This window comes from Tenrec ecaudatus, chromosome 1 (genome assembly GCF_050624435.1).
Source record: "Tenrec ecaudatus isolate mTenEca1 chromosome 1, mTenEca1.hap1, whole genome shotgun sequence".
In the NCBI taxonomy this organism is placed as follows: Eukaryota; Metazoa; Chordata; class Mammalia; order Afrosoricida; family Tenrecidae; genus Tenrec; species Tenrec ecaudatus.
This window is the reverse complement of record NC_134530.1, coordinates 262,858,174-262,883,747: the sequence shown is the minus strand read 5'-3', so window position 1 is coordinate 262,883,747 and position 25,574 is coordinate 262,858,174. Positions and strand designations below refer to the sequence as shown.

The 25,574-nt window shown below is 45.2% G+C and overlaps 1 protein-coding gene across 3 annotated transcripts in view; it reads right to left on the bottom strand.

Annotated features, from left to right (window-relative positions):
- Positions 1 to 55: 55 nt before the first annotated feature.
- The window catches only part of TRIM67 (tripartite motif containing 67), a 66,509-nt gene continuing 40,990 nt past the window's right edge, over positions 56 to 25,574 (bottom strand). For 2 of the 3 annotated variants that reach the window (XM_075540603.1, XM_075540605.1), the window contains 8 exons: positions 24,736 to 24,858; positions 23,357 to 23,467; positions 22,118 to 22,277; positions 19,122 to 19,267; positions 15,227 to 15,365; positions 5,514 to 5,817; positions 1,354 to 1,516; positions 56 to 121 (listed from right to left, as the gene is read on the bottom strand). In XM_075540603.1, the coding sequence (XP_075396718.1) occupies positions 56 to 121; positions 1,354 to 1,516; positions 5,514 to 5,817; positions 15,227 to 15,365; positions 19,122 to 19,267; positions 22,118 to 22,277; positions 23,357 to 23,467; positions 24,736 to 24,858 (1,212 nt within the window). The remainder of the gene's footprint in view (positions 122 to 1,353; positions 1,517 to 5,513; positions 5,818 to 15,226; positions 15,366 to 19,121; positions 19,268 to 22,117; positions 22,278 to 23,356; positions 23,468 to 24,735; positions 24,859 to 25,574) is intronic. The other variant, XM_075540604.1, reaches the window with a different exon arrangement.

Genomic DNA, 25,574 nt, shown 5'->3' with positions numbered 1-25,574 from the left:
CTTCTTCCAGGAGCGCCGCAGGCTGGAGCCGCAGGTGGAGCGCCAGCCATGGGGGTTAATTGCTTGACATTTTGGGCCGGCCAAGGTTTGTGGGCACATCTAATCCTGTGTGCAGGGTGACCTGGGAAAGAAGATAGGACAAGCGTGAAAGGAGGAAGCCTCAACAGCACAACCCCTAGGCAAAATCCTCTGCCAGCTGAGTACCATCACCAGGAGCAACCAAGTACCAGCGCAATCTCGCTAGGTAGTTAAATGTGGGTTTGTTGGATAGCCCAGTAGCGGCGACACAAGGCCTAGGTGTTTCGATGACAGAGGGTTTGACCCTCTGTCCTAGTAGGCCTGGGTTCCACAATGGCCTGGGTTTTTGTTTTCCCACAGCTTCCACGTGGCTCACAACCCAACTTGTGATCCCCGTACCACCAGGGCTCCTTGCGCAGGTAAGTGTGCGGCTCTCTCACAGCAGGTGCACTGGTTCTCAGCGACTGTGCTTGTTTCTTTCCATGACCCTCTTGCCCTTCTTGGATCTAGTTCACTAACCAGGTGGAATAATGACCTCAAGTCCCTTTTGCAGTGAGTGGAGGCATAAGTAGACTAATTAGATGTATTACTAAAGACCCCGTATCCTGGGACGGTAGCCTGCCTGGGGGAAGAGGACTCTCCTAAAGATTAGTCGTCATGCTCCCTCCAGTTTTCTCATCCTCACTGGCTCTGATTGTATCTCTGTCCACTTTGGAACTCTCGGGAGCTGTCAGCATCTACCTACCTAGGTATGGGCCCCAGCCCTGACATGTAAAAGGGCAAGCTTCCTGACTGCCCCAGGGAGCAACACTGAGAAGATGGATCAGGGAGTGGTGAGAGGGGACAAAGGAAGATGCCCATCCACTTAGAAGGTCTTGCTCTCCAACTCTCCTTTATTTCTCCTCTCAGTGAAAAGTCACATGAGGTCTCAGCATCCCCCATGGGATGCCCCCCGACCCCCGACCCCACTCCCAGCAGCACATGGTGGACCATCAGGACCACTGTAGGCAAGCAACTTCTGACTTCCCTCTTCTATCGCTGCAATCTCTCCCTGGAAACTCTCCGGAGAGAGACCCCCTTAGATGGAGTTACTCTTTGTTTTTTTCCTTTATCCCTTCTTCCCCTGATGTCTTACTAATGGCCAGCCTCAGAATCCCTGCTTGTTACAAGTGAGAAAATAGAAATGTACGGTGGAAAGGGAGATGGGCTCCAGGGAATCCGCCGAAGTAGGCTGCCTGAGCGGGTACTTTGTAACTTACCGAGGGGTACTAAGGGGCATACAGGCAATCAAGGGTTTGGAAAACAGACCAGCCCTGACGGGAGCAACTGCAGTACCTGAACATTGCGGTTGAGGCTGAGAGCTGGCATGAAGACCCCATCCACATGACTGAAAGCTGTGGGGCCCTGCTGCTGCCCATTAATAAAGAAGGTCAGGGTATGCTTGTTCAGGTCCAGCAGCACGCCAACCGTGGCCCCTTTACACACCCCACCTTCTGTCCTGCAAAGACAAGTCCCAAGAACAACCATCACCACAATGAGTCTGGGATATAGTTGATAACCCCGGAGAACCATCTGAAGGATGCCGGGAGGACTTTCATCTGAAAAGCAAGGCCCATGGTAAGAAGCCTTTTCTTGACGTGCAGGAACCATTGGAAGGGCAATATGTGGAGACCTTACCTGCCATTCACACTCCCAACTCCAGGGAGTTAGGGGTTTGATGAGTAAGGTTTGGAAACGTGGCCCATGGAAAGTGGATAGAGAAGACATGGCTACCTGCCAAAGGAAGAACTGGTCACTTTTCAACTCTCTCCCTGGAGGCTGTGAAGATGGAAGGTTGAAAGGATCCCACCACTCAGCTCATCTTCCTAGAAGCAAACTTATCGTTGTTAAGTACCGCCACGTTGATTTTGACACATAGCAAACCCATGTGACATAAGAGAACTGCCCCCATACGATTTTTTTGTAGGCTATAATTTTTTATGAGACCAATCACCATCTTTTTTCTATGGAGATGCTGGGTGGGTTTGAACTGGCAACCTTTCTGGTAGCAGCTGAATGTTTAACTACTGCGCCACAGGGCTTCCTTAAAAAAATACTATGTCCATACCAAACTTATTGACATCTAGGACCCACAGAAGGCAGCTCACTACAGAAGGAGTAGGTGCTGATCTGGAATCTGGTTCTCTAAATTACCATCCAGCCCATCAGTGACAAGAAGTGTAAACTTGAAAATGTAAATTATGAAGCTCTGGCTAAGTGTTATGTGATGTTACAGCTGCTGGGTCTTAAACTCAGTAGGAATTCAAGGGCGGCAGGCAAAAATGAATCTTGTTTTTTTTTAACAGTTTCATTGGCACTTTATCCACATATCATAAAATTGAACAATTCAATCATATCGAGTTGTATAATCATTACCACAATCAATTTTGGAACAATTTCCTTTTCCTTGTACTCATTTTAATGAATGTATTTTTTTTTCAATCGTGGCAAAAATATATACAACAAAACATTCTCCAATTCAACCATTTCTGCACGTATAATTCAGTGCCATTGATTCTATTCTTTGTGTTTTGTAACCATTATTGATATCCGTTTCTAAATTGTTCCTCCAGCATTCACATAAACTCAATGCCCCTAAGCAAAAACTCTTCCACCTTCACCCATGGTGACCACAGGTCAAATTTGATCCCTTTTCTTTTCTTTCTTTCTTTTTTCCTCCATTAGTTTTCTTGATATACTATTCACATATCATACACATCCACAGTTAAATTCCTTCTAAAGAGTTGTAGATACATCATCACAATCGGTTCAAATGTCCCTAAAATAAATCTTTAATGAAGAATGCTCTCCCAGTAGGGCTTTCTGCTAACCTGGACAAATACATTAGCCTCTATCTCCCCTTAAGTACAAAGCTGGGGTCTTAGCCCCTGGCCCTTTTGCTCCTCGCTCAGGAAAGAATCACTTATGTCCTTTCCTGATTAGGAATGTGTTGATCAGCTAATGGTATGATGGGCCAGGGGTGAGGGGATGGGTTGTGGGGTGGGGGTGGGTGGAAGGGGGGTGGGTGGAGAGCTCTGGGTTTCAACACAGAAAAGCTGTTGAAAGGAATTTGTGAGATTCCAAATTTTCATGAGGATTGGCTAGAGGGAATTCTTGGACAAGTTTTGGTGAAGGTGCTAGGGGCCAATGGCACGATTCAGCAGGGGAGAAAGCAAACCAGAAATGACCCATTGGTGCCATTTGGGCAGTGGAACTAGGTGGCAGGCTGAAGGGAAAGGACGTGGTGCCTGGCCCAGGTCCTCACTGGGGCTCACCTGCCTGACTTCTGTCTTGACTGCCGTCCTCTCCTCAAGCTCCCTCACCTGCATCTTCTACACGCAGAAATAATGCAAATAAAATTGTCCACTCCCCAAATTGCCTTCTGTTTGCCCTGATATTTATGGTTTGTACTGAAGCCTCAGAGTCCCTAAGTGTTGCAAGTATGCTCGACTGCTAACTGATAAGTTAGTGGTTCACATCCACACTTTGATACTCGGAAGAAAGACCTGACAGTCTTCTTTGAAAACCCTCCTATTCTGACACATAGAGTTGCCATGAGTTAAAGTCAAATCAATGGCAACTGATTCCTGAATTAAAGCACCAAGAGATTGGAAAGGACAGTAAATCGCCAAGAAATGCTTGCTGGCCCAATTAAGAGTAGGGATACCTATGCTCAGAGAGTCTGTGTTCAGTTGGCCTGGTTCCAATTGGTTACTTAATCTTCCTAAGCCCCAGTTTCATAACCTGTAAAATGGTGATAATAAACCTTTTTTGAGGCTTGAATGACATAGCACAAGTGGTTTCTACAATGCTGGGCACACAAGAACGAAATGCTCATTGTGATTACTTGGATCACCAGGTTCTCCTTGGTGGCCATTTTGACTTTAATTGAGCAAAAGTGAGCTTTTGAACTCAGCCAAGTAGGGAAGGGCCCTTCAGGGTCGTGAGAGGATTGCCAACAGCTTCAGCCTTGGGGTCAATTTGGAGGGTACAGGGCACAGAGCAAAGAGGGCTGGGGCTGAACATGCCACTCAAACAAAAATAACCAAATTCAATTGCCATCGAGTCGATTCTGACTCATAGGAACCCTCTAGCACAGAGTAGGACTGCTCCTTTGGGTTTCCTAGGCTATGACTCTGTACAGGAAGAGAGAGACTCCAGTTACTCCCTTGGAGGGACTCATGGTTTCGAACTGCTGATTCGAGGCGGGCTTAAGCTGCTGCAAAAATGGATTTCTGCCTAGAGCACAAGAAACATAGGCAGGGTCTGGCTTCTCGATGTCAACCACATCCTAGGATCCTCCAGGCTCCTCGGGCACTAAGTGGGGATCAGACCAGGCATCCCTGGCGGTTGGCTGACTGAGAAGGGCACTCCTGGTGGTGGTCTGCAGGATAGCCAAAGCAGAAGGCAGAGGTTGACTCAGAAAGCTGAGGCCCAGTGAGATGGGCTCCCGGTAAGCACGTCACCTCTCCTACCTGGGAGATGGCTTTTTAGCAGCCCAGGACGGAGGCAGAGCCAGGCTGTGGCAACTCCATTTTCTATCATCTGCCCCACCTAACTTGACAAGGAGAAATACTGAATCCTTTTAAGGGGAAGAGAGGAAGCGCGGAGGTGGAGTCTGCCTGCGCGCTGTGTGTCCATGGAGAGACCAACGTGTCCAGAAGTTCCAGGAAGGGCCCTGGTGCACTCCTGTAGTGCAGCCCCAGAGCCCTCTTTCCTCGCAAGCATGAACCTGCCCTCTCTGTTCCTCTGAGATCCGGTCGGCCACAAGATCTATTTCCCTTAGGTCCCATGGCTCCCATGCCTACCCAAGTGCATCATTCTCAGATCCCAGCCTCAGAGGAAAGCAGCAGCTGTGGGATCTTGGCAGAGCCCTAAAAGTGACCTTGATGATCCTCCCTACCTCCCACTTCCCTGTGAGAGAGGACACTGTCTCCATGACATTGCTACATGTCCCTGAACATGTGCCAGTGGGAGGGGAAGTGTCTTGGTCCCACTTGCTAAACAGCGATCCAGCAACTGCTGCGAGGGCACCCGCCAGTTAATGCTACACTGACTGAACTTCAGAAGATGATGTATAAAGAAAGGGGTAGCAGAACCAGAAAGAATACCCAAGTTTTAGCGGAAAAAGGGCCTAGTAAATGATGACATGGGGATCCCTCTCATGTGCCTCACTGGGTAACTTTGGGAAATGAGGGGATGGGAAAAGCTATCTGGGCCAAGCCTACTCTACTCTCTCCTAATGCATACGCTCATCCTGTCTGGAGGTAACAGACACTTCCATCTGGTCCGAGTCAAATCTGGAAGAGGTGGACTAAGAGGCTAATCCACCCCCCACCCCCACCCCTCACTGCTGCCTGGCAGGAGGAAGCACAGACGAGGCACTGATCCAATGACATATCTCATTTCCAGATCCCTTTCTTCCCAAGGAGAGGAGGCAAGGTAGGGGAGCATACCTGTTGGTGTGAGAGTTGCAATGCATGAACCAGCTGCGGTTGTTGTCCACATACATGGCCCAGGCCTTGTCATCCTTGCCCAGCATCATGTCTTTGGCTACATTGACCCTGGCGACCCCAAAGGCAGGGTCAGGGTGACTGTCATAGCGGTCCACACGTAGCTCCCAGTAGTGCGCACCCTTGGAGAACGCAGCTGTGCCTAGCACCACCCGGTCGTCATAGCTGCTACACGTGGCTGTCTGGTTGTCATTGGACAAAATGATGTCTCGGTGGCCAGAGTTGGGGTCAAATGTGAACCAGGCCACTGGAGATGAAGGAGACAAGAGGAAGAGAGTCAAGGGTTGGCATTCCACCAAGAACTTTACCACCTGAGCTCCAGGATATGGAGTTCTCACCCTGCCAGAAGTAAGCAACCAGCATCAGCTATTCTTCCACGTGGAATCAACACACACACACACACACACACACACACACACACACACACACACACACACACACACACATGAAGGAGACAAGAGGAAGAGAGTCAAGGGTTGGCATTCCACCAAGAACTTTACCACCTGAGCTCCAGGATATGGAGTTCTCACCCTGCCAGAAGTAAGCAACCAGCATCAACTATTCTTCCACGTGGAATCAACACACACACACACACACACACACACACCTTTGCTTTCTAGCTTTGTGTTCATTCAAATCCCAAAGCCAGGAGCCCAGTCTTGGCTGGGAACAGAGACCATTGACTCCCAAGCCCCAAATGCAAATGCACTTCACAACACCTTGATGTTCTGCTCCCTTTCAACCGCCCCATCCCCTGGCAGGAGCTAAGAGAGAGATGTGGTGAGTCACTTTGTGGTTGTGACATTAGAAAGAGAAAAACAAAGTGATGGGCCACAAAATTCCCCTGCCCATTCGCAGTCCCTGGGTTATGTGCCCTCTACTCTTAAGAGCTCCCAGGTTGTGAGCGGCGAGACAACATGCTGATATTGTGACCACAATGCCAAGCAAGATCTGCCCACTTTCAGGACTCAAAGAGCAAAAATAATCATGGTCTCTGCGGTTTACACGACAGCTCTGTGGTTGCCATGGATTACGAGAAAACGGCACGAGGCTGTGCCCTGATGACAACGCCTGCTTCGATGATTCCTCCTGCCCTGCTCAGCGATCAGGTGTGTGGTGTTTGTCTTAAGAACACTCAAAGTAAATAAGGACAATCAACACAGGGTGAGCGCCATCTATGAACCCGTGGGAACTGAGTATCTCTGCCTTGGGCAGGCAGATCCTTTGGACTAGGCACTTTATTCACACTATTCCTTCTCACTAAGACACTCATCATCTAGCTGAATGTTAATGTGCTCCTGTTGATTCCCGGAAGGATACAACGTAGTACAGAAATCCTTAGAATTCTTTGGTTCAGTGTTGAGGAATGTGCTACCTATTAAGAAAGACCCAAACGTAAAGCAACGTACATCACTGTGAGTCACCTGATGCCACCTGATCTCCCCTGGGGCAGTTCTGTCTACCTTTCAGGCCTTCATAAGTGGGTAAAAGTTAGCCTACCTGAGTCAGTTGACTTTTAGTCTTATTTCGCAGGTCTAACGAAACTGAAGACATTTGATTTCTCCACTTGTGGTGAGGTAATGTACAAGATAAGGAGGATAGCATGTATGGAACAGAGTAGGGACGGGTAGAACGTGTGCTTTATTCTGCAGCCCGCCCCTCCACTTCACCCGTGAAGGCAATGGTTGTGTGTCAATTTGGATGGGCAGATATTCTCAGTGGTGTGGTAATTGTGTAATGATGTAGCCTTTCCCCATTCTGCAAGCTGATATAGTCTAATCACCTCCATGATGAGGTCTGCTACGAATAGCCAATCAGTTGAAAGAGTTCCTTTTTTTAAACATTCAAACAATTTAAATAAATAATTATATTGGGGGCTCTTACAGCTCTTGTAACAATCCGTATGTAGGGGAGGTCAGATGCTCACAGGCATCTTCCCTGAAGGCAGTCCCTGCCAGACTGCTGTCTCCAGGGTGGGGGCCTGAGATCATTAGCTTAGTTCCTGTAAGTGGAGTTGCCACCCCACTGATAATGGTCTCTATCAGTTGAGCCAGGGAACAGGCCAAACTGGCTCTGTGATATCCAAAGTTAGGCTGCCATCCTGTATCTAGGATCCTCCCATCTTGCCACATGTGTACCCCCAAACCCTCCTCTTCCTATTGTGTGGATATCCCTAGATCATCCCCTCCCATTACTGAATTACCTATAGCGCAATCCCTTCCTGTGACGTGGGTCCTCACCTGCAATGAGGGGACTTGCATGTCCCCAGAGACTATACAAAAGCCTGAGCTAGCATTAAAGATTCTCTCTCTCCCTCCAGTGGATCACCAAGCTGGGCTGAGGTGAGCACGCTACCATGAATTGTGTTTGACTCCATTTATTTCAATACTTCTATCTCCCATGCTCTCTATAACTTTACTATAATCTTTAGTTATTATCGCTGTACAATTTTGCCTACCGGACCCATAATGACGTGTTAGGGGCTGGCTTCCCCTGACAAATCCATACATAAACTGAATCAAGCATATTTGTACATATGTTTCCATGATCATTTTCAAAATATTTTCTTTCTGTTTGAGTCCTTGGTATCAGCACTTTCCCCCCTCCCTCACCTCCTCTCCCACCCTTGTGAACCTCTGATGTGTTATAAATTATATTATTTTCATATCTTATTCCACCCACTGCCCCCCTTTGTCCAAGTTACTGTTGTTCTTCCCCCTGAGGATGTACTCCATTGTTTTTCTCCCCTTGTTGTTCTGCTGTGCTCTCTTCGTGTCTCGCTCAGGTGCGTGTAGGGGGTCAGACCAGAAACAGTTCCCACTCTGTGTCTCCAGGGCTGTCCCCCGTAGCCCTGTGAGCCAGTGAGGGGATGCCGTGTCTCACGGTGGGGCCAGCCCCATGGTCCTCTCTGTGCATTGACTGCTCCCAGCAGGAATGTCGTCCTGGGGATCCAGGTTGCAGTCCACTCTCTTTCTCTCTTAGTTTACTTCTGTGTGGTCTGGACAGACCTGCCATTCTCTCCGAGCTGTATCTTCAGTGCTGTCCACTGTAGTGGATTCTGGGGAGGGGGTCGATGTAGCTGGGAGTGGGGCCTGAATCCACAGACCTTTCTGTTAATTTGCTGTTTCATGCTGGTCTGTTGCCCTTAAGAGTTGGAGCCCCAGGTTGAGGTCTGGTCCCTTTCTTGCTTTCCTGTGGAGACATGAAAAATACTCCCCCCAACCCTGTGTGGGTTAGTGTACTCTTCCCCCACTATCCATGGCTCCCCCCGCCCCCAACATTTCTCCTCCTTTTTAGTTGGCTGCCATATTCATCTCTAGGTTTGGTCCAACCACTTCCAGAGTGCCTGGACTTTGCCCCAAGAATTTATGCCCTTGGTGACTTTTCCCCTGTGTCCCTTGTGCTTTCAGGCTTACCTCAGTGGACTCGTGTTATTCTTGGCCTTTTGATCTTGGCTTACTTCACTTAGCATCATTTCCTCCAACCCTTCCCATGTGCTTCATGCGCTCTTCGTTGCTTTTTAGGGATGCATAGTACTCTATTGAATGTATATATCAGAGTTTTTTTTCATCTATTCATCTGTTGATGGGAATTTAGGCTGTTTCCAATTCTTTGTGATTGTGAACTGTACTGTGCTGTGCTGAACATTGGAGGACAGATGTGTGGTCGTGGACTGTCTCTTACTTCTTCTGGGTATATGCCCAGTAGGGGGATTACTGGGTCATAGGGTAGCTCACTTTCCGTTTGTTTTAGGTGTCGCCACCTCAATTTCCATAATGGCTGCACATACCTATAGGACCACCAGCAGTGGAGCAGAGTTCCTGTCTCACCACATCCCCTCCAACACTTGCTGCTTTCTGTTTTTTTTTTTTTTAACTGGGCTACTTTTGAGGGTGTCAAGTGGTTTCTCATAGTTGTTTTAATCTGCATTTCTCTTATGGCTAATGCTAGGGAACAATTTCTCATATGTTTGTTGGCCATTTGAATTTCCGCCTTTATGAAACTTCTGTTCAGGTCTTTTGCCTCAATGGGTTATTTGTTTTTTTTCTTATTGTAGGCTAGCAGAATGTTGTAGATTTTAGTGATAAGGCCTTTGTCTGATGTGTCATTGCTGAAGATGTTTTCCCAGTCTGAGGGCTCTCTATTACTCTCTTGGCGAAGGCTTTTGATGTACACAGGTGTGTCATCTTCAGTATGTTCCATTTGTTAATTTGTGCCTCTTCTGTGTTTGTGGCCTTTCCTATTTCTGGTAGCCTGTGTATTCCCTGCACCAAAGTTTTAAGGTTCTCTCATTGATGGCCCTAATGGTTTGGGGTTTTACGTTGAGGTCTGTGATCTACCTTGAATTTATTCTTGTGCATGGAGTGAGGTAAGGGTTTTGCTTCAATTTTCTGCAGGTAGATATCCATTTTTTTCCAGCACCACTAGTTGAAGAGGGCGTCAACTTCCCATATGATGTTTTTTGGGCCCTTATTGAAGATCAGTTGTCTGTATGCTGATGATTCATTTCTGGGTTTTCAGTTCTTTTCCACTGGTCTCAATGTCTGTCATTATACCAGTAACACACTGTTTTGACCACTGTGGATTGTACAGTAGGTGCCAAAGTCCGGTAAAGCAAGCCCTCCGACTTTATCCTTCTATTTGAGGGGTTCTCTAATTCTGCACTTCTTCCCCCTCCATACGAAGTTGGTCATCAATTATTCCAGTTCTTTGAAAAAGGACACTGATATTTGTATTAGGATAGCATTCAACTTGTATAGTGCCTTGGGCAGTACTGACATCTTAACTATATTAAATCTTCTGATCTACGAGCATGGGATAGTCTACCATGTGTTGAGGTCAGTCTTGGTTGCTTGTAATAGTGTTCTGTAGTTCTCCTCGTACAAATCTTTTTTCCGGTTAGGTATCTCCCTCGATATTTCCATTTGTGCTTAGCTGTTGTGAACGGCACTACCTTTATCTCCTCTTCTGTGGACTCGTGCAATGCATGTAGCAGTCTGATAGACTTATGTTTGTTGATCTCGTATCCTGCCACTCTGCCATATTACTCTACAGCTTCCAGTACTTCTCTTGTGGAGCTTTTGGGGTTTTCCATTTATAAAAACATATCATCTGTGAATAATGATTTCACCAAGAGTTTCTTATTTAGTTCAATGGGCACAGAAAAGAAGAGAGTAAACTAGAATAGTCTGACCTATGTGCTTATGGTGTAGGCTACTTGGGTCTGGTGTCCCTAGAAGTGAAATAAATAGGACACCTATTAAATACTTACTTCAGTTGTACAAGTGGAGGAATGCTAGGTAAAGTGAATGGCTGTCTAAGTGGAATTGTCCGAGTAGAGAATCATGCATGACTTCGCATTTGTTTCCCAGATTTGAGCCAGTTTATAAACCCACAGTTACTTGTCTGAAGACAGAGGCTGTATTCCCTTGGGAAGGTTGCCAGTATGCCACCAAAAATTTCTCCCTGCCTTCCACCAAGGAATCTAAGCCTTTTACGATAGTCACTGCTTATTGCAGAAAAGGAAATCATCAAACTTTTCAGGATTACTGGACATTGCCTCTGAATTGACACTAATTCCAGAAGACACAAAGCAGCCGTGTGGAGCAGGGATTCAAGATGTTGGACTGGGCAGATACATTATCCAGACCAGTACAACAACAACTTGAGAAACCAAGGGAAACGGATATGGATGATAATCCTGGAACCCAAAACTTTAGACAGAATGATAAAAAAAAGTAGGTAAAATACTGATGAGAAGAAAACGGAATCAGGGGGCATCAGGATCGGTAAACTGCCAGTTGGTGTAGCATGGCCATTTTGATGTATTGCAAAGCAATATTCTGATGGCAGCAGGATTAGGTAACCAGTTCTGTTTGTCCAGGATTGCATGAGAACTCATGAAAAAGATCAGCAATGAAAACAGTATAATCTTCTGGCTTACCTTGCACAACCTTCCAGTGAGCAGAGAGGTGCGCCCCCCCCCACCTCCACTCACCTGGAGGCCTGTCAAGCTTCCTAACCTATCCTCATACTGCCAATGTACTATTCACTTTTTTTAAAAAAAATGTTTTTTGTTAGTTTTTCCTTCTTCTTCCTTTTTATATTTTCATTTACATTTCCTTTTACATCTTCCTCCTCCTTCCCTCATCTTTTTGATTCTTCAGAGCAGACACCTCACCCCAGCACTGCCTCGTTGACTGGCGTGCCGATCCATGTCGGGGCGTCAGGGCTGGTGGAGTTTTGTTTCTTGGCCAGCACGTTCACTCATCCTGGCTTGTTTCTGTCCTTTTCTCCTTCCTGGTCCTTTCATACTCCCTTATTGTGGTTCTCTTTCTCCCTCGTTTCTCTCTCTGCTTCCTAGTTCCCTGCAGAGCAAATGCCTGCTCCATGTCTACATGTCTACCCCGCGTCTCCAGGGTGGGACCCTCCAGGGATGGTAGCATGTGCTCCCCTGGAGTGACCACCACGCTCCTGCCACAGCTATGTTTGGTGGCTAAGCCTCATGTTAGTACTGTGCCATTGTTTTCCCCTATGCCTCTTAGTTCATCCCTCTCTTTTCCCCCTCCTCTTTGCACTCCCCTTTTGAGACCATGGGGTGGGTACTCCATCACCTGTGTGTCCAGGAACACCCACCCTGACCCTTTGCATTCTGCAGTGCATACTCCCGTAGAATGAGCACCACTTTGCTGTTGCAGGCATATTTTGTGGCTAGTGTCCATGCCAACATAATCTGCTTTGGGATTTCTTTTGTACCCCCCCCCCCCCGCCTCATTTTTCTTTTCTTTCTTTTTGTTGCTGCTGCCTACTTTCTTTTAGGCCTTCCCTTTCCCTCTGTTTTATTTATTTTTTCCATCCCTGCCTTCCTTCTTTCTCTTTTCCTCCACCCGTGGGGAGCCAATGACCCTACATAGCTGTGCTCCCCACACTCACTGGCGAGCACTCGCACTCAGTCCAGCACTGCTAGGTCTATGGCCGACGATGGCCAGTACCCACTCAGCTTGCCTTCACCTGGTTTGTACAACCAGCAACCAGAGATTCCTACAGCACATGGATCTACTATCAAATCCACACTGGGATAGCTATGAGTGCCCCAGTGCTACCAGGCTAAGGACAGCTCAACTATGTTGCCCAGAAGAATTCAGAAAGACAACACAAGAATAGATCAATAAAATAAATGGCAAAAATATGAAACCATGTAAAAATAGCAAGTAGAAGTCCAGAATATGAATGTTGAAATTTCAGAAATAGATAATACATTGAAAAGGATAAGTAAAGTAGTAAAGTGAAGCACGGGGAGACAGAATTAACAGTACTCAAGACAAATCTCTTAATACCAATCTGTTAGAGGAACAACAAGAAGAAAGAATCAAAATGAAAAAAAAAAGGCCTAAGAATTATGTAATACAAAGTAAAAAAGTCCCCAAATGCATCAATTAAACTAACAGAATTGAAAAGAGAATAAGACGACGTCACAAATAATGGTAGGAAATTTTAATATACCACTTTAGGTAAAGGGCAAAATAACAAAATAACTCAACAAAGACAGAAGACTTAATGCAATCAATCAACTTGACATTCCACCCTGGTAGAGTATACATTTCCCCCCACCCCCCTAGTACACATGATGAATTCTTCTAAACAGACCACGTGCTGTAAAGTGTCACAGTCTCAGAAAGTCACAGGGGCAGGTCTACCCTGTTCTATAGGGATATTATGAGTTAGCATGAACTTGATGGAAGTGAGTTTTGTTTTTTGGTGAGGCTACAAAACAAGACTCAATAAATTGAAAACCATTGCAATACTACAAGCCATCTTTTCAGAACTCAATACTGTAAGATTAGACATGAACAAGGATCAAGGGACAACTTTAACTACATGGGATGAAATAACCCCCTGCTTAACCACTGGGTAGTAGAAGAAATTTTAAAAGAATTAAAAAATCTCTTGAATTCAATGAGAATGAAAATACAATATATCAAAAAGTTTGGACCACTGCAAAAGCAGTGCTCAGACGACCACTTACAGCAATAAATGAACACATAAAAAAAGTAGAAAGAAACAAATGAACAATTTAACCCACCATCGCTACTGTCTAGAAAAACAAACAAACAAACAAACAAACAAAAAACAGAGCCAGACAATCTTCTGGAAGAAGAAACAATAGAAATACATAAAAAGGAAGGAAAAAATTGTATAATGGATCTTCAGTAGATTGGGAGTCAGATCAAGGAAAATATAACAAAACTCTAGAAGAATTCAGGTAACCTATATACAAATAAACTGACAAAATAAAAAGAAAATTGGAAACCATATTAAAAAACAGAAATCCAGAAAAGTAATACTAAAATTATAGAAATAGGTAATACATCAGAAGGGAAAAGTAGTAAAATTGAATCTATGGGAGTCAGACTTGAAAAAATAATAATAATTTATAAATTATCAAGGGTTCATGAGGGCGAGGGGAGCAGGGAGGTAGGGGGAAAAAGTGAGGAGCTGATACCAAGGGCTCAAGTAGAAAGCAAATGTTCTGAGAATGATGATGGCAACAAATGTACAAATGTGCTTGAAACAATGGATGGATGGATGGATTGTGATAGGAGTTGTATGAGCCCCCAATAAAATGATTAAATTAAAAGCAGAAGATTGAAGGTAAATATTTTAACACTAATCTGTTAGAACAGTGGTTCTCAATCTTCCTCATGCCTCGACCCTTTAATACAGTTCTTCATGTTGTGGTGAACCCCCAACCATAACATTATTTTCGTTGCTACTTCCTAACTATAATTTTGCTACTGTTATGAATTAGACAAACCCTGTGAAGGGTCATTTGACTCCCAAAGGGATTGTCACCCACAGGTTGAAAACTGCTGTGTTAGAGGAACAATCAGGAAAAAAAAAAGAATTAAAAGAAAAAATGTATAAACCCTAAGAATTATGTGGAACCCCATGATGAAGAGTAACTTACGTGTGATCAGAATTATAGAAAAGGAGGAGAGGGAAAAAAGTACCAACATGTAATCACCTCCATGAGGAGACCTGCTCTGAGCAGCCAAGCAATTGTAAACGAGTTTCTTCAACGAGGCGGCCTGCATCTGATACATATGTTTGCTCTGATGATGTTCTCTGCCTTTTGGATCTCTCTGGATCCTGCATTTGTATCCTCATCATCCAACTGCCAGTTATTGAGAGTTGAGCCAGTGGCTTACCATGTTGCCTGCTGATGGGATTTGTCAACCGCTGTCGGCCATGAACCAGCAGTCTTTGGTTCATCGACCCCTGCAACCACTTAAGTCAGGAGAAGCTTCTGTTTCACCCTTTGGCTTCGGCCTTGTCAGCCTCTACAACTTCATGTCATTTTTGAGATAAAGATCTCTTTATATGAGAGTCCTTTAAAAAGTCCTTTATAAATAAAGGGGCTTATGGGACAAATATTTCAATTCCATTATTTCATGAACTGCCTGAAGTTCCCTCAGATACACATAGATAACATTCAGTGGTTATGTTTCCCTACTGAACCCAGTTCAAAAGACCATCTTTTCCTGTCTTAACTGTTGAAATTGCTCAGTCTATGCTACGGCCTGTGGTTTTCGTGTCACAGACCCCACCCAGAGTCTGAATGTCCTTCTCTGATCAAGACGACACACAAGACTCACCATCGGATGTCTGCAGAACAACCGTTTTACTGTAAGGCCCGACACCTGAAGAGTTGAAGGCCTTTACCCTGGCATTGTAGGTGCTGTTGAAATGAAGGCCGTCGATGGTGCACAGGGTCTCCTTGCCGACATACACTTCCTGAAGAAAGGTAAGGCCATTATGCTCACCATCCTTTGGAAAATTCATCTCAGACATCAAGTTGACATTCACAGTGCTACCTGCCACCTCCGTAGAAAACCACTGAACCAAAAAGAGTTGAAGCAATCATATCCAGGTCACGGACCATTATCAATGTAGGCCCCCAAACCCTGCTGAACTGGCTGACCTAGGGGTTCCTTTCTGAGGCTCTTAGTTTTGATGAGGTCCTAGGGAGCTAAGTGTCACACCCACCCCCCACCCCCCAACACACACACAGCCCGAGTAACTTCCTGCCTCTGGTGAGGTCAAATAATGCTAGAGAAAACCTGGGGCTCTAGAGGCCTTTGGATGTATAAATTCCTGTAAAGCTCTTGTATTTCAATGGGAATTTCGGCAAGAAAACTCGAGCTATGCAATAAATGAAAGAATCATTTTTAAAATGAAGGGTCATCACACACGAGGAGAGAAAGGAGAAGGAAGGTGTCAACAAGGACAGGTCAGCTCAAGGTTGGATCTGAGTTGGAGGCACTCTTGGAGACAGAGACATATTTCACCCCTATACCCAGGCTTCTTTCTTGGTACTTGGTCTCTCAAGAGGGCGAGGCATTTCTGCATCAATCTTTTTTTCTGGAAATTCCTTTGTTCCTCATTCACTTAAAAGTGACCCTTCTGGGCATCCTGTATGCTCCCGAGGCCTGGGCCACTCAAGTGCTGAGGCTTAGTGTAGACCTCCCTAAGCTTCTACTCGCCGGTCATGTCCAAGCGCAGGTTCAGCTGGTGGTGGCTGAAGAGGAGGAAAAGGGCCCCTGAAAAGGGTACATTCCGTTTTCCTACCCCAATGTCAACCTGTCCTGCTGAATGGTAGTGCATTCCATAGGGAAGCTACAGCAGCAAGTCTGGGGCAAGTGCTGCCCCTGAGCCTCGCCTTGCTGACACTGATCATCTGGTACGACCTGAGGCTGGAGGGCAGCAAGGATGCGTGACTGAGAGCTGGGCTGGGAACAGAGGCAGAGCCCAGTCGTATCCCCGAGGAGCTCAGAATTGGTAACAGGGCAAGGGTTTGTCGGACTTAGTGGCATGGAAACAGGCCAGTCTATTGAAGCTAGTGGCATGAGAACAGGCCACTATGTACCAATAGCCAGGGAACAGGTTTCTGCCCTGGCTCTTGGTACATACGCCCCAGCACTGCAGGCCTTGGTGAGTGCCAAGGTGACCCGCCTGAAGGCTGAACAGGGTGTCAGCAGATGAAAACCTGGGTCTTTCCAAATAACATTGTATTTGGACAAAACCCAGTGGATTTGTCCAAGACACTTTTAGCCTAGGAAAGGTTTTTCGTGTGCCATGGAGTTTTGATGTCTGTGTACATCATCACATCCCCAAAGCAATTCTGGTGACACTTTGTCACCTCATGTGGCTTTACAGACCATTTGCTCTCTGAGTCAGATACCTTGCAGAAGAGCTAAACTCACTACTTTCCGATGCACTAAGTGATGCGCATATTTAATTTGGTAGCATGTGATCAAGACAATCCCTTTTCTTTTCTATTTAAAAAAAATCGAATTTTTCTTAAAGCGATCTTGGGGCGAACAGATCATCAGAGAAACCGCCATATTTTTCTATTTCTTTGCTTTGTTTTTGCTGTGGTGGTGGTGTTTTTTAACCTAGCTTAGGAATTGAGGACAGAAACCTTAGTACAAACAGCAGAATGCATTCTCCAATGATGCCAGACGCTACACACATTCTTAGCTTTCTACAAAACTTTTAAATTAGCAAGGCAATTCTTTTTGAGTAAAATAAATGGATGAGCTCATTCTTTTAGCAAATTATGGACAGTAGTTTATATTACTTAAATGTTTCTTTGTTGTTATTGCTTCTTAGGGCAAATCAGCTTAACTCTGAACTACAAAATGAGTGAGGGGATGGTTTTACGCACTTAACCTTCTGGTGGGAGGTTTGTCTGTGGTGTGGCAGTTGCGTGGAGGCTATTTTTGACCACTCGATGTTTTGTGATAATTTACAGATATTCCCCGTCTTACAGTGGATTTGAGTTATGATCAACTGCATACACCATCCACCTGAGTTTGTTGGTAATCATGTTTCTTACTGGTAATCATGTGTACTACTATGTATAATATTGGAGTATGTAGTATAGTCGTGTTATCATTCACTTGGAGATACTCAAAGATAGGATTTTCAAAGATATTCATAATAAAAGGCTATAATGAAAATGTCAAAAAAATTAGTTATCCTTCTTCTAAAGGTAACTAAATCCATAGCTTTCCATCACTTCTGTTCCATTGTCATTTGCTTAGTTTGCCTTCTTTGTTGTTTAGGGAGGATCTATGTTCTCTTGTTATTAATAACAGATGCATACCAGGCATTATATCACGTATGTTAATCTTCACACCTCTATGACATTGTTATTGTTTTTCACCTTTTATACACAAAGAGTTCAAGACCTGAAAAGGTAGAAAAACTTGTTCAAGGTCACAACCAATCAGTTCAGGAGTCAGAATTAAAAATCCAGGTCTGTGTGGATTTTATTCCAAGCTCCCATTCTCGCCCTCCCCCAGCGTGCCATCTTATTGATCTTAAATGGACTTTTTTAGTGGCCAAATCTTATAGGGGAAAGGCCATCTATATTTCAGCTCTACGGTTAATCTTTTGAATAGCTGCCAGCACTCTTGCTTTTTCTCCTTTGAAAAACAGACTCCCTTCCGGGCTCCCAGGTGTAGAGTTTATTTGCAGAGTCAGCACTAACAGGCAGTGAGTCAGCACGCTTTCACGGCCCAAACACCTCCATTATTGCTTCTTCAAAGGACCCGTCTCACTCAGGGCTCCGTCTCCAAGGAGTGCGGAGTTTATTTCTCATTTCTCGACTCTTCCCTTCTTTCAGCAGAGCATGCAATGGCAGGAAGCCAAAGGACTGTTGGCCTTTGACAAGTATTATGAACTGTATGCAGTTCCCCGGGAGAAGAAAAGCAAAGTTTATTATGATCGTATTATCTTGTCAGAATGAGTCCAGTTTTCATGATGTTAGAATAGATGAGCTCTTAGAAGGCCAGGGCTTCCTGATGTTCGTGTCAACACAACGGCAACCTGAACTGACGAGTGTAAAATCGCAAGGGAGAGGGCTCTCAGGAGGTCTAGGGAGGGTGAGGGACGGTCCTGGGTTTTACACAAGACGGGCAGAAGAATTGCGTTTGTCCCCTCTATGCTACCGAGTCATGCAGACGAGCCCTTTGAGTGTCTTCTCCCTATCTTGCCTGGCCAGGTGGACAAGGGAATGCAAGGGAAGGCCAAGTAGTGCTTTCTACCCTTCAGAAATCTGTACTTCGAGAGAAACAAGACCACCCCCACGTGAAATAGTGGTGATCCAAAGAAGCCGGATGTTGTAAAACTTGGCACGCATGGTTGCCGTGGCCCGGGCCCACAGCACAAGGCGTGTGGCATCTGAGATGGCACTAAGGAAGAGTAACCAGGATTGGACTAACCAGTTCACTGGGGAGCAGGTGTACAGGTAGCCCTTCTTTTGAGCTCCGCCTCTCTTCCAAGCTGAGCATCTTTTAGCAGGCTTCACAGAAAGTGGCTTACATATTGTGTGGGACCAACGCTCCTGCAGCCCTCAGTGGAAACGTATGCTCTCTCCCGCGACCCCAGGCCGCCCCGAGGACCAGGCGTGAGGCCCCGTCATCCGGACGCTCAGCTCTAAGCTAAGAGACACAGCAGGATTTGGATGGAGGGAGCCAGTCTTACCCGGAACTGCCCACCGTCTCCGTCGTCCAGCTCCAGGATGTAGCCGTCCACAGGGCTGTGGGTGAAGGGAGGCATCCTCCAAGCCAGGGTGACGCTGTTGTTACGGGTGCAGCATTTCTCCAACTGCAGCAGCGGGACCGGTGGCACTGGTTGGGGGTGGGGGGAGGGTGGCGGAGGGGGAGCAGGTTAGCGCCTCTACCACCTTGTCCCGGCTCCTATGCCCCCTGTTGCCAGTCTCATAATGTACCACCCAGCCTGGGAACCACAGTCTGGACGCGCCTGGGGCTTGCACTACGGCAACTCCGAGGGTATTAGAAGCCCAGGATGAGGCTTGATAGAAGCCTCCGAGTCTGTAAACCATAAATAAGGGAGACCTTCTTCTCACCCTCCACTGAGAATCACTGGTTTGGACTCTGACTGATGGAGAACCCAAAAGAATTCCAACAAAGCCCAGAACTATGTCCCTCCTAGATCCTCTGTGGCCTTCTCTCCATAGCTCACCCCCGGGCTGGTCCCTGCTTCACTCTGTAGGAGGCATTAATACTTGTGGCCAAGCATTTAAGGGGCTGAGGGAGCCACATACAGGAAGAATAATCAATACCAAGAGTAATCAATACATGGAATGCAGGATTCAACCAGATGTCGAGTATATCGGCCCCAGTGGTCTAACAGTTATATGTTGGCTTATTAACTACAAGGTCAGCAGTTTGAAGCCACCAGTCATTCCAAGGGAGAAAGATGAGGTTTTCTACTCCCATAAAGAGTTACAGTCTCAGAAACTCCATCCACAGGGGCAGTTCTACCCTGTCCTTCAGGGTCACTATGAGTTGGAATGGGCTCGATGGCAGTGAATTTATATATTTCACATGGTTATTTATGGGGAAAGACGAGCGTCGGTTTTGTAACAACTATGTATTTCCATTTGGTTCTACATGCCCAGATTAGGACTAATCTTCTGGAATTTAGTTGACAGTTCAATGAGGTGAAATCTCTTCACTGATTACAGACTTAGTCTCAGGGATGGGCAAGCATAGCCTGATCCCCCACACCCTCATGTCACAGATATGTACGAATTTGCTCTTACCCCCCACAACTATACTGAATTCTCGTTTCTTTCCTGTGCTCTCTTGTTTCACCTCTGATTTCTACATAATCCAGGAGGGCACAAGGGTTCTTTCTTTTTTTCTTCTTCTTTTTTTTGTTGTTTTAAACATTTTATTAGGGACTCATACAACTCTTATCACAATCCATACATATACATACATCAATTGTATAAAGCACATCTGTACATTCTTTTCCCTAATCATTTTTTTTCTCTTTTCTTTTTTTACATTTTATTAGGGGCTCATACAACTCTTACCACAATCCATACCTATACATACATCAATTGTATAAAGCACATCCGCACATTCCCTGCCCCAATCATTCTCATAGCATTTGCTCTCCACTTAAGCCCTTTGCATCAGGTCCTCTTTTTTTAGGTGTGACAGAGTGATGTCTGAGTGTGGCATGAACATAGAATTATGCAAGAGACTTGTTTTTTTCTTGAATTAAAAGATGGCCAAATATTTTGCAGGCAAAGGTTTCTGAGTTCTGCAGATGTGACCCTTAGTCTGTTGATACTTTGTTCTTTTTGAAAAATGAAGAAAACAAACATACCTCTATATCCTCACCTAAATATGCACCACTGTCTCCAGGACTATAGTTCTGGCCAACACTGGCTAACTTGTGGCCTACTAGTCCCCAACTTGTTTATTCTGGTATTTTCCTCTGACATTCTTGTTGTATTTAAAATACAGAAAATATATTCCTGTCGCATGGCCTTTGCACTTGCCGTCCCTCTGTCTCCTGTAATATTCTCCCCTACATCTCCATCACTGTCTCCTTATCTTGCCTTTTTGTCATAGTACCTGTCATGATTAGACATTAAGTTACATGTTTATTTATTTAATGTCTATTTCTTCTACTACAACACAAACTCAAATCTTCTGTAGGAATCTTGTTTATTGCTATGTCCTGAGCGCTGAATCATGTCTGGCTAATGGTAATCATTTAGTAAATGTTTCTGAATGGACAAACAAGCCCTATTATACAAAGATGAATTTTAAAAAGCATTGTTACAAAATTAGAAATAGTCAATAAAAATATGAACATGTAAAGCTATTACTTTTTGTAATAGGCTTCATCAAATCCATCCACTTCTGAAAATGGTTTTTCCGTATCTTTACCCCTTCCCCAAAGCTGTTTTCCCTCTTCAGTTTACACCATACCAAAAGGGTCTCAAATCATGTTCTTTAAAAAATATTCTTTGAGTTTGGTGTTTTTAGTGGTGGTAGGTGAGGGGTGGGGCAGGTGGCGGGGGTGGGGGTGCCAGGCAGGAAGTCAGAAGAGGCAAGATCACGACTGTGGGGTATATGGAGTAAAGTTTCCAATGACATTCTCATAGGACAGCCCTTGCTACCCTTGAAGAATGTGCAAGTGCTTTGTCATGATGGGAACAAAGTTCCCCAAGGCAACCTTCCTGGCTTTTTTCTCCCTAATGTAGCTTTCAGTTTTCTTCAAACTTCTTTCTAATAAGCTCCCCTAATTGTCTTATGGCCACTATTTTGATTAGACTATTTTTTGGCAAAGGGGGGGAGACACCCTAATGATATGAAGTCAAGTGTACTAATGAAAGAACTTGTTGGAAACCATCTCCTTGTCACAGAGACGGATCCTTAAATGTTTGCTTGTCATAAACCTGTGCCTGTATGAACTAGAACCTTGGTAGTAATACTTTTTGACTTACATGAATACATGAGAAGACGAGGGTATAGGCCAGGGAATCCCCACCCTCGGTCACCCACTGAGGGGCCAGGATAGGTTGTCCTTGTCCTTGACTCAGCAAAACTCTGCCACACTCCATAGATGACCTATCACCCAGCAATTCCAATTCGTCCCCATGAATGGATGCCTTTCCCAGGAGAAGCATGGAAGTGGTGCCAACCACCGCTCACCCCTACATTTCATCTGGATGAAGTCCAGCTGGTGGATGGCCTGCAGCAGAGGCTCACTGTCCAAAGTCAGATCAAACTCCGCAGACACCTTGGGCTCCAGGGCGCCTTTCACCCACTGTTCCTGAGACACCTGGACACGCTTGATCAGGGCATCAGAGATCTTAAAGGGAGCACAGAGTTTGGGGTCTCAGTTTACAAAGGTGAAATTGTGCAGCCAGTCGTGAGGAAGCACTAGGGTTTTGTACTTAGGGCTCAGGGCTGAAGCCATATGGAAGGAGCTGGGCTAAGCATGTCCTCTCAAACCTACGTTAGAGACTAAACACTGCTTCTGCCCTTGACGGCCCTTATAAAGTACATTATATCACTTAAGCCATATTTTAAAGACATAGTCACATTCAATGTAAAGTACATGCTATAAAAGAAAGTGGGTCAACAGTTTTTATAAAGCAAATACTACTTTTTTAATATACAAAAGGATTCTTCCTTATATCTGCTTTTTTTTAGAGTCAGGCTTTTGCAAAGTGAATTATACTAATACTCTATCCCAGGGTCCGAAGAAATCAGACACCCAGAGCTTTGAAATCTCCTCTCCCTGACTCATTTCCTTGCACGTATCTTCTCTCAAAGCCTCGCAATCATACCTCTACTCTCCTTTACTGGAAGGTTTTGCTTACTCAGAGATTCGTATCTGGTCTAGCAGACTCGTGATCGCAAGTGCTAGGAGGATTCGCCATTTTCCTTAAAGACAAGTGACTGAGCTGTGAGAGTATGACTCGGAGTTACCGAGTGCGCCGGACAGAACAACCAGCATGGGTTACATGGGTCTCTGTAGGCAGCGGTCACCGGCCAGGCACGTACGATGCTGCACAATGATTATGATGTGGGTCTCCAATTTGCTTCTCTGATGCAGATCTGTCCGGCACAAAGCCTGTCCTGTTCGATTTGGTCAAGGGAGAGGGAACCATGGAGATTCAAGTATAAACGCAAAGCACTTAACTCTTAATGATTATGGCCTTTAGCATCCTTATTCACAGTCAAAGGAGAGCAGGATCACACCTATTAAGAGATGGATCCCAGGTGAGAACCTAGGTCTTCTGGAACTGCTGAACGAAAGAAAATCTACTTGATTCCAAGCCTCTGGAAGGGATCATCCCTGAAACGTCTGCTTATGTTGGGGGGACAGAAGTAGAGGTGAAAGAGAAGGTATGCCCACCTGGTGTCCTCTAGGAGTGGGCTCACCTGTAGAAACCCCGAAGGGTCATTCTCCTTGATCACTTCCAGGCAGTACTCCATCAGCCCTGTCGATTGGCGAAGCTTCAATGTACAGTGGTTGATCTGATCCCACACCATCTGCAATGAAAATGTTCCTTTAGAAATTCTTATCAGACCTAGAAGCCAGGCTTCAGCAAGTCACAGAAATAGCACAAAAGCACATGGAGGAAGGAGCCTTGGTCTGATCTGCTCTGAACATCTTCCTCTGTGCCATGCCCCTGAACGCCATGTGCACTGTGTTCCTGGGATCTTCTTCCCATTGTGGTGGTACAGGGGGTGCACAATGCTCATCAGCACAAACCTCTCAACTACGGGTGGTAAAATAGAGACAGTGCATATTCAAGGCCCCTGTGTGACCAGCTCCCAGTTGGTGGGTCTTCCTTCCGACTTGCTGAGTTGTCTTTATAAACCACGGATCGTTCCGAACTCGCCTTACTACTTTCCTTGAAAGTCATATTTTTTGATTCAGTTAGGAAATGTCTTCAAAATACATTGCACTCCTTGGCAGCGAGTCAGTCTTCCATCAATACAGAGTGTTCAGGTGCCCTTAACTAACTCTAGGGACCTAGTGTCCTTAGTGTCCTAGTCCTTAGGGACCTAGTGCCCTTAACTAACTCTAGGGACCTAGTGTCAAGTGAGGGAATCCTTGTCCTGCCCTTGGTGGAAATTGACCATATTATTATTACTGATTGTTGAATGCACTAGACATCAGAAAGAACCCGAAGAAGTGGGTAGAGCTAGAAACGCATGAAGAGGAAAATCTAGCATTGTTATGGATCACCTCTACTCTGCATGTCAGGGGAGAAAAGGAGGTGACCTTCGACAAAGGCTTAGTTGAAGATGGGAAGGGTAGGCTTATGGTTTTAAAACAGAATATGCAGGGACTTTGGGTCTAGCAGTGTAAGGAGAACCTGCGTGCTGACTGGGGGTCTCTTGTCACGGTTACAGGCGTCCTGGTGGTGTAGTGCGTTATGAATTGAGCTGCTAACCACAAGGTCAGCAGTTCAAAACCACCATATATTTCACAGGAGAAAGATGAGGTTTTCTCTGTCCCTAAAGATTTATAGCCTTGGATACCCAAAGGGGCAGTTCTACTCTGTCCTAGTGTGGCTATAAGTCAGAATCAACTAAATTGCAGTGAGTTTTGATAGTTCTTATGGTTGCATTAGTGTACCAGGTCTGGGTCCCAGCTGGTTCATCACTTCTTTGTTTCATTCATTCATTCATTCATTCATTCATTCATCCACTTACTCAACTATATTTCTCCAATGCATATGACATGCCCAATCGATGCTGGTTGTAGAGGATGTAATGGGAATAAAGTGTTCCTGCATCTCAGTACTTACCTTCAACTTGTGCTCTCTCTCTTTAGTAACCTTGGTGAGTAATTTAGCTTTCTGCCGAGTTAAGGCATCAACCAGGGCATCACACTGAGCAACCAGGCAGGCTTCATAGTCTAGTCCATTTTCCTAAGGGAAGCAGAAGAGGGTTACAGAGAATGATGCCCAAATCTGGTGAGTACTATAGACAAAGTCGTATTTCAAAGATGCTTACTCTAGAATTGAGATTTTATTAAACTTGTTTTCAGTTTAATAAAATAAACACTTGGGGAGGGGCATTGTGAAATCATGGCCCATCTATCTATCTATCTATCTATCTATCTATCTATCTATCTATCTATCTATCTATCTATCTATCTGGTTCTTATAATCTGTGTGGATTTAGACCTCGTGTCTGCAGACACTAGCATCATGCCTTTAAGGGGCTATAACTGAATTCTGCACTGTAATTGGTTAAGACTTCAAGGGCTCTCACTTCTTTTCTACACCCAGATGTCATCTGTATAAACCATTCCCCCAGATGGGTTCATTTACACAAGAGTGCATGTGTGATACAGGGCTGTGTCTCATCCATCTTTGTATCTTGTGGCTGCCTCAACATAGGCACTCAACATATGCATTCATTTGCTAAACAATGAATTAGTATTTTCATATATTTTTGATGACAAGGGCACACTTGGGTATAAAAGTACCACCTGCATCGTTTCGATAGGGTGCCCATAATGATGTATCGTGCCGTGTGAACATTTTTCAAGAACTCTAGTCTATGGCTTTCTGCTATTGACTCTGTGAAATTCCTAGGACCGTTTCTGGGACAGGGGATTTCCGTTCTCTCATTGGGTGTC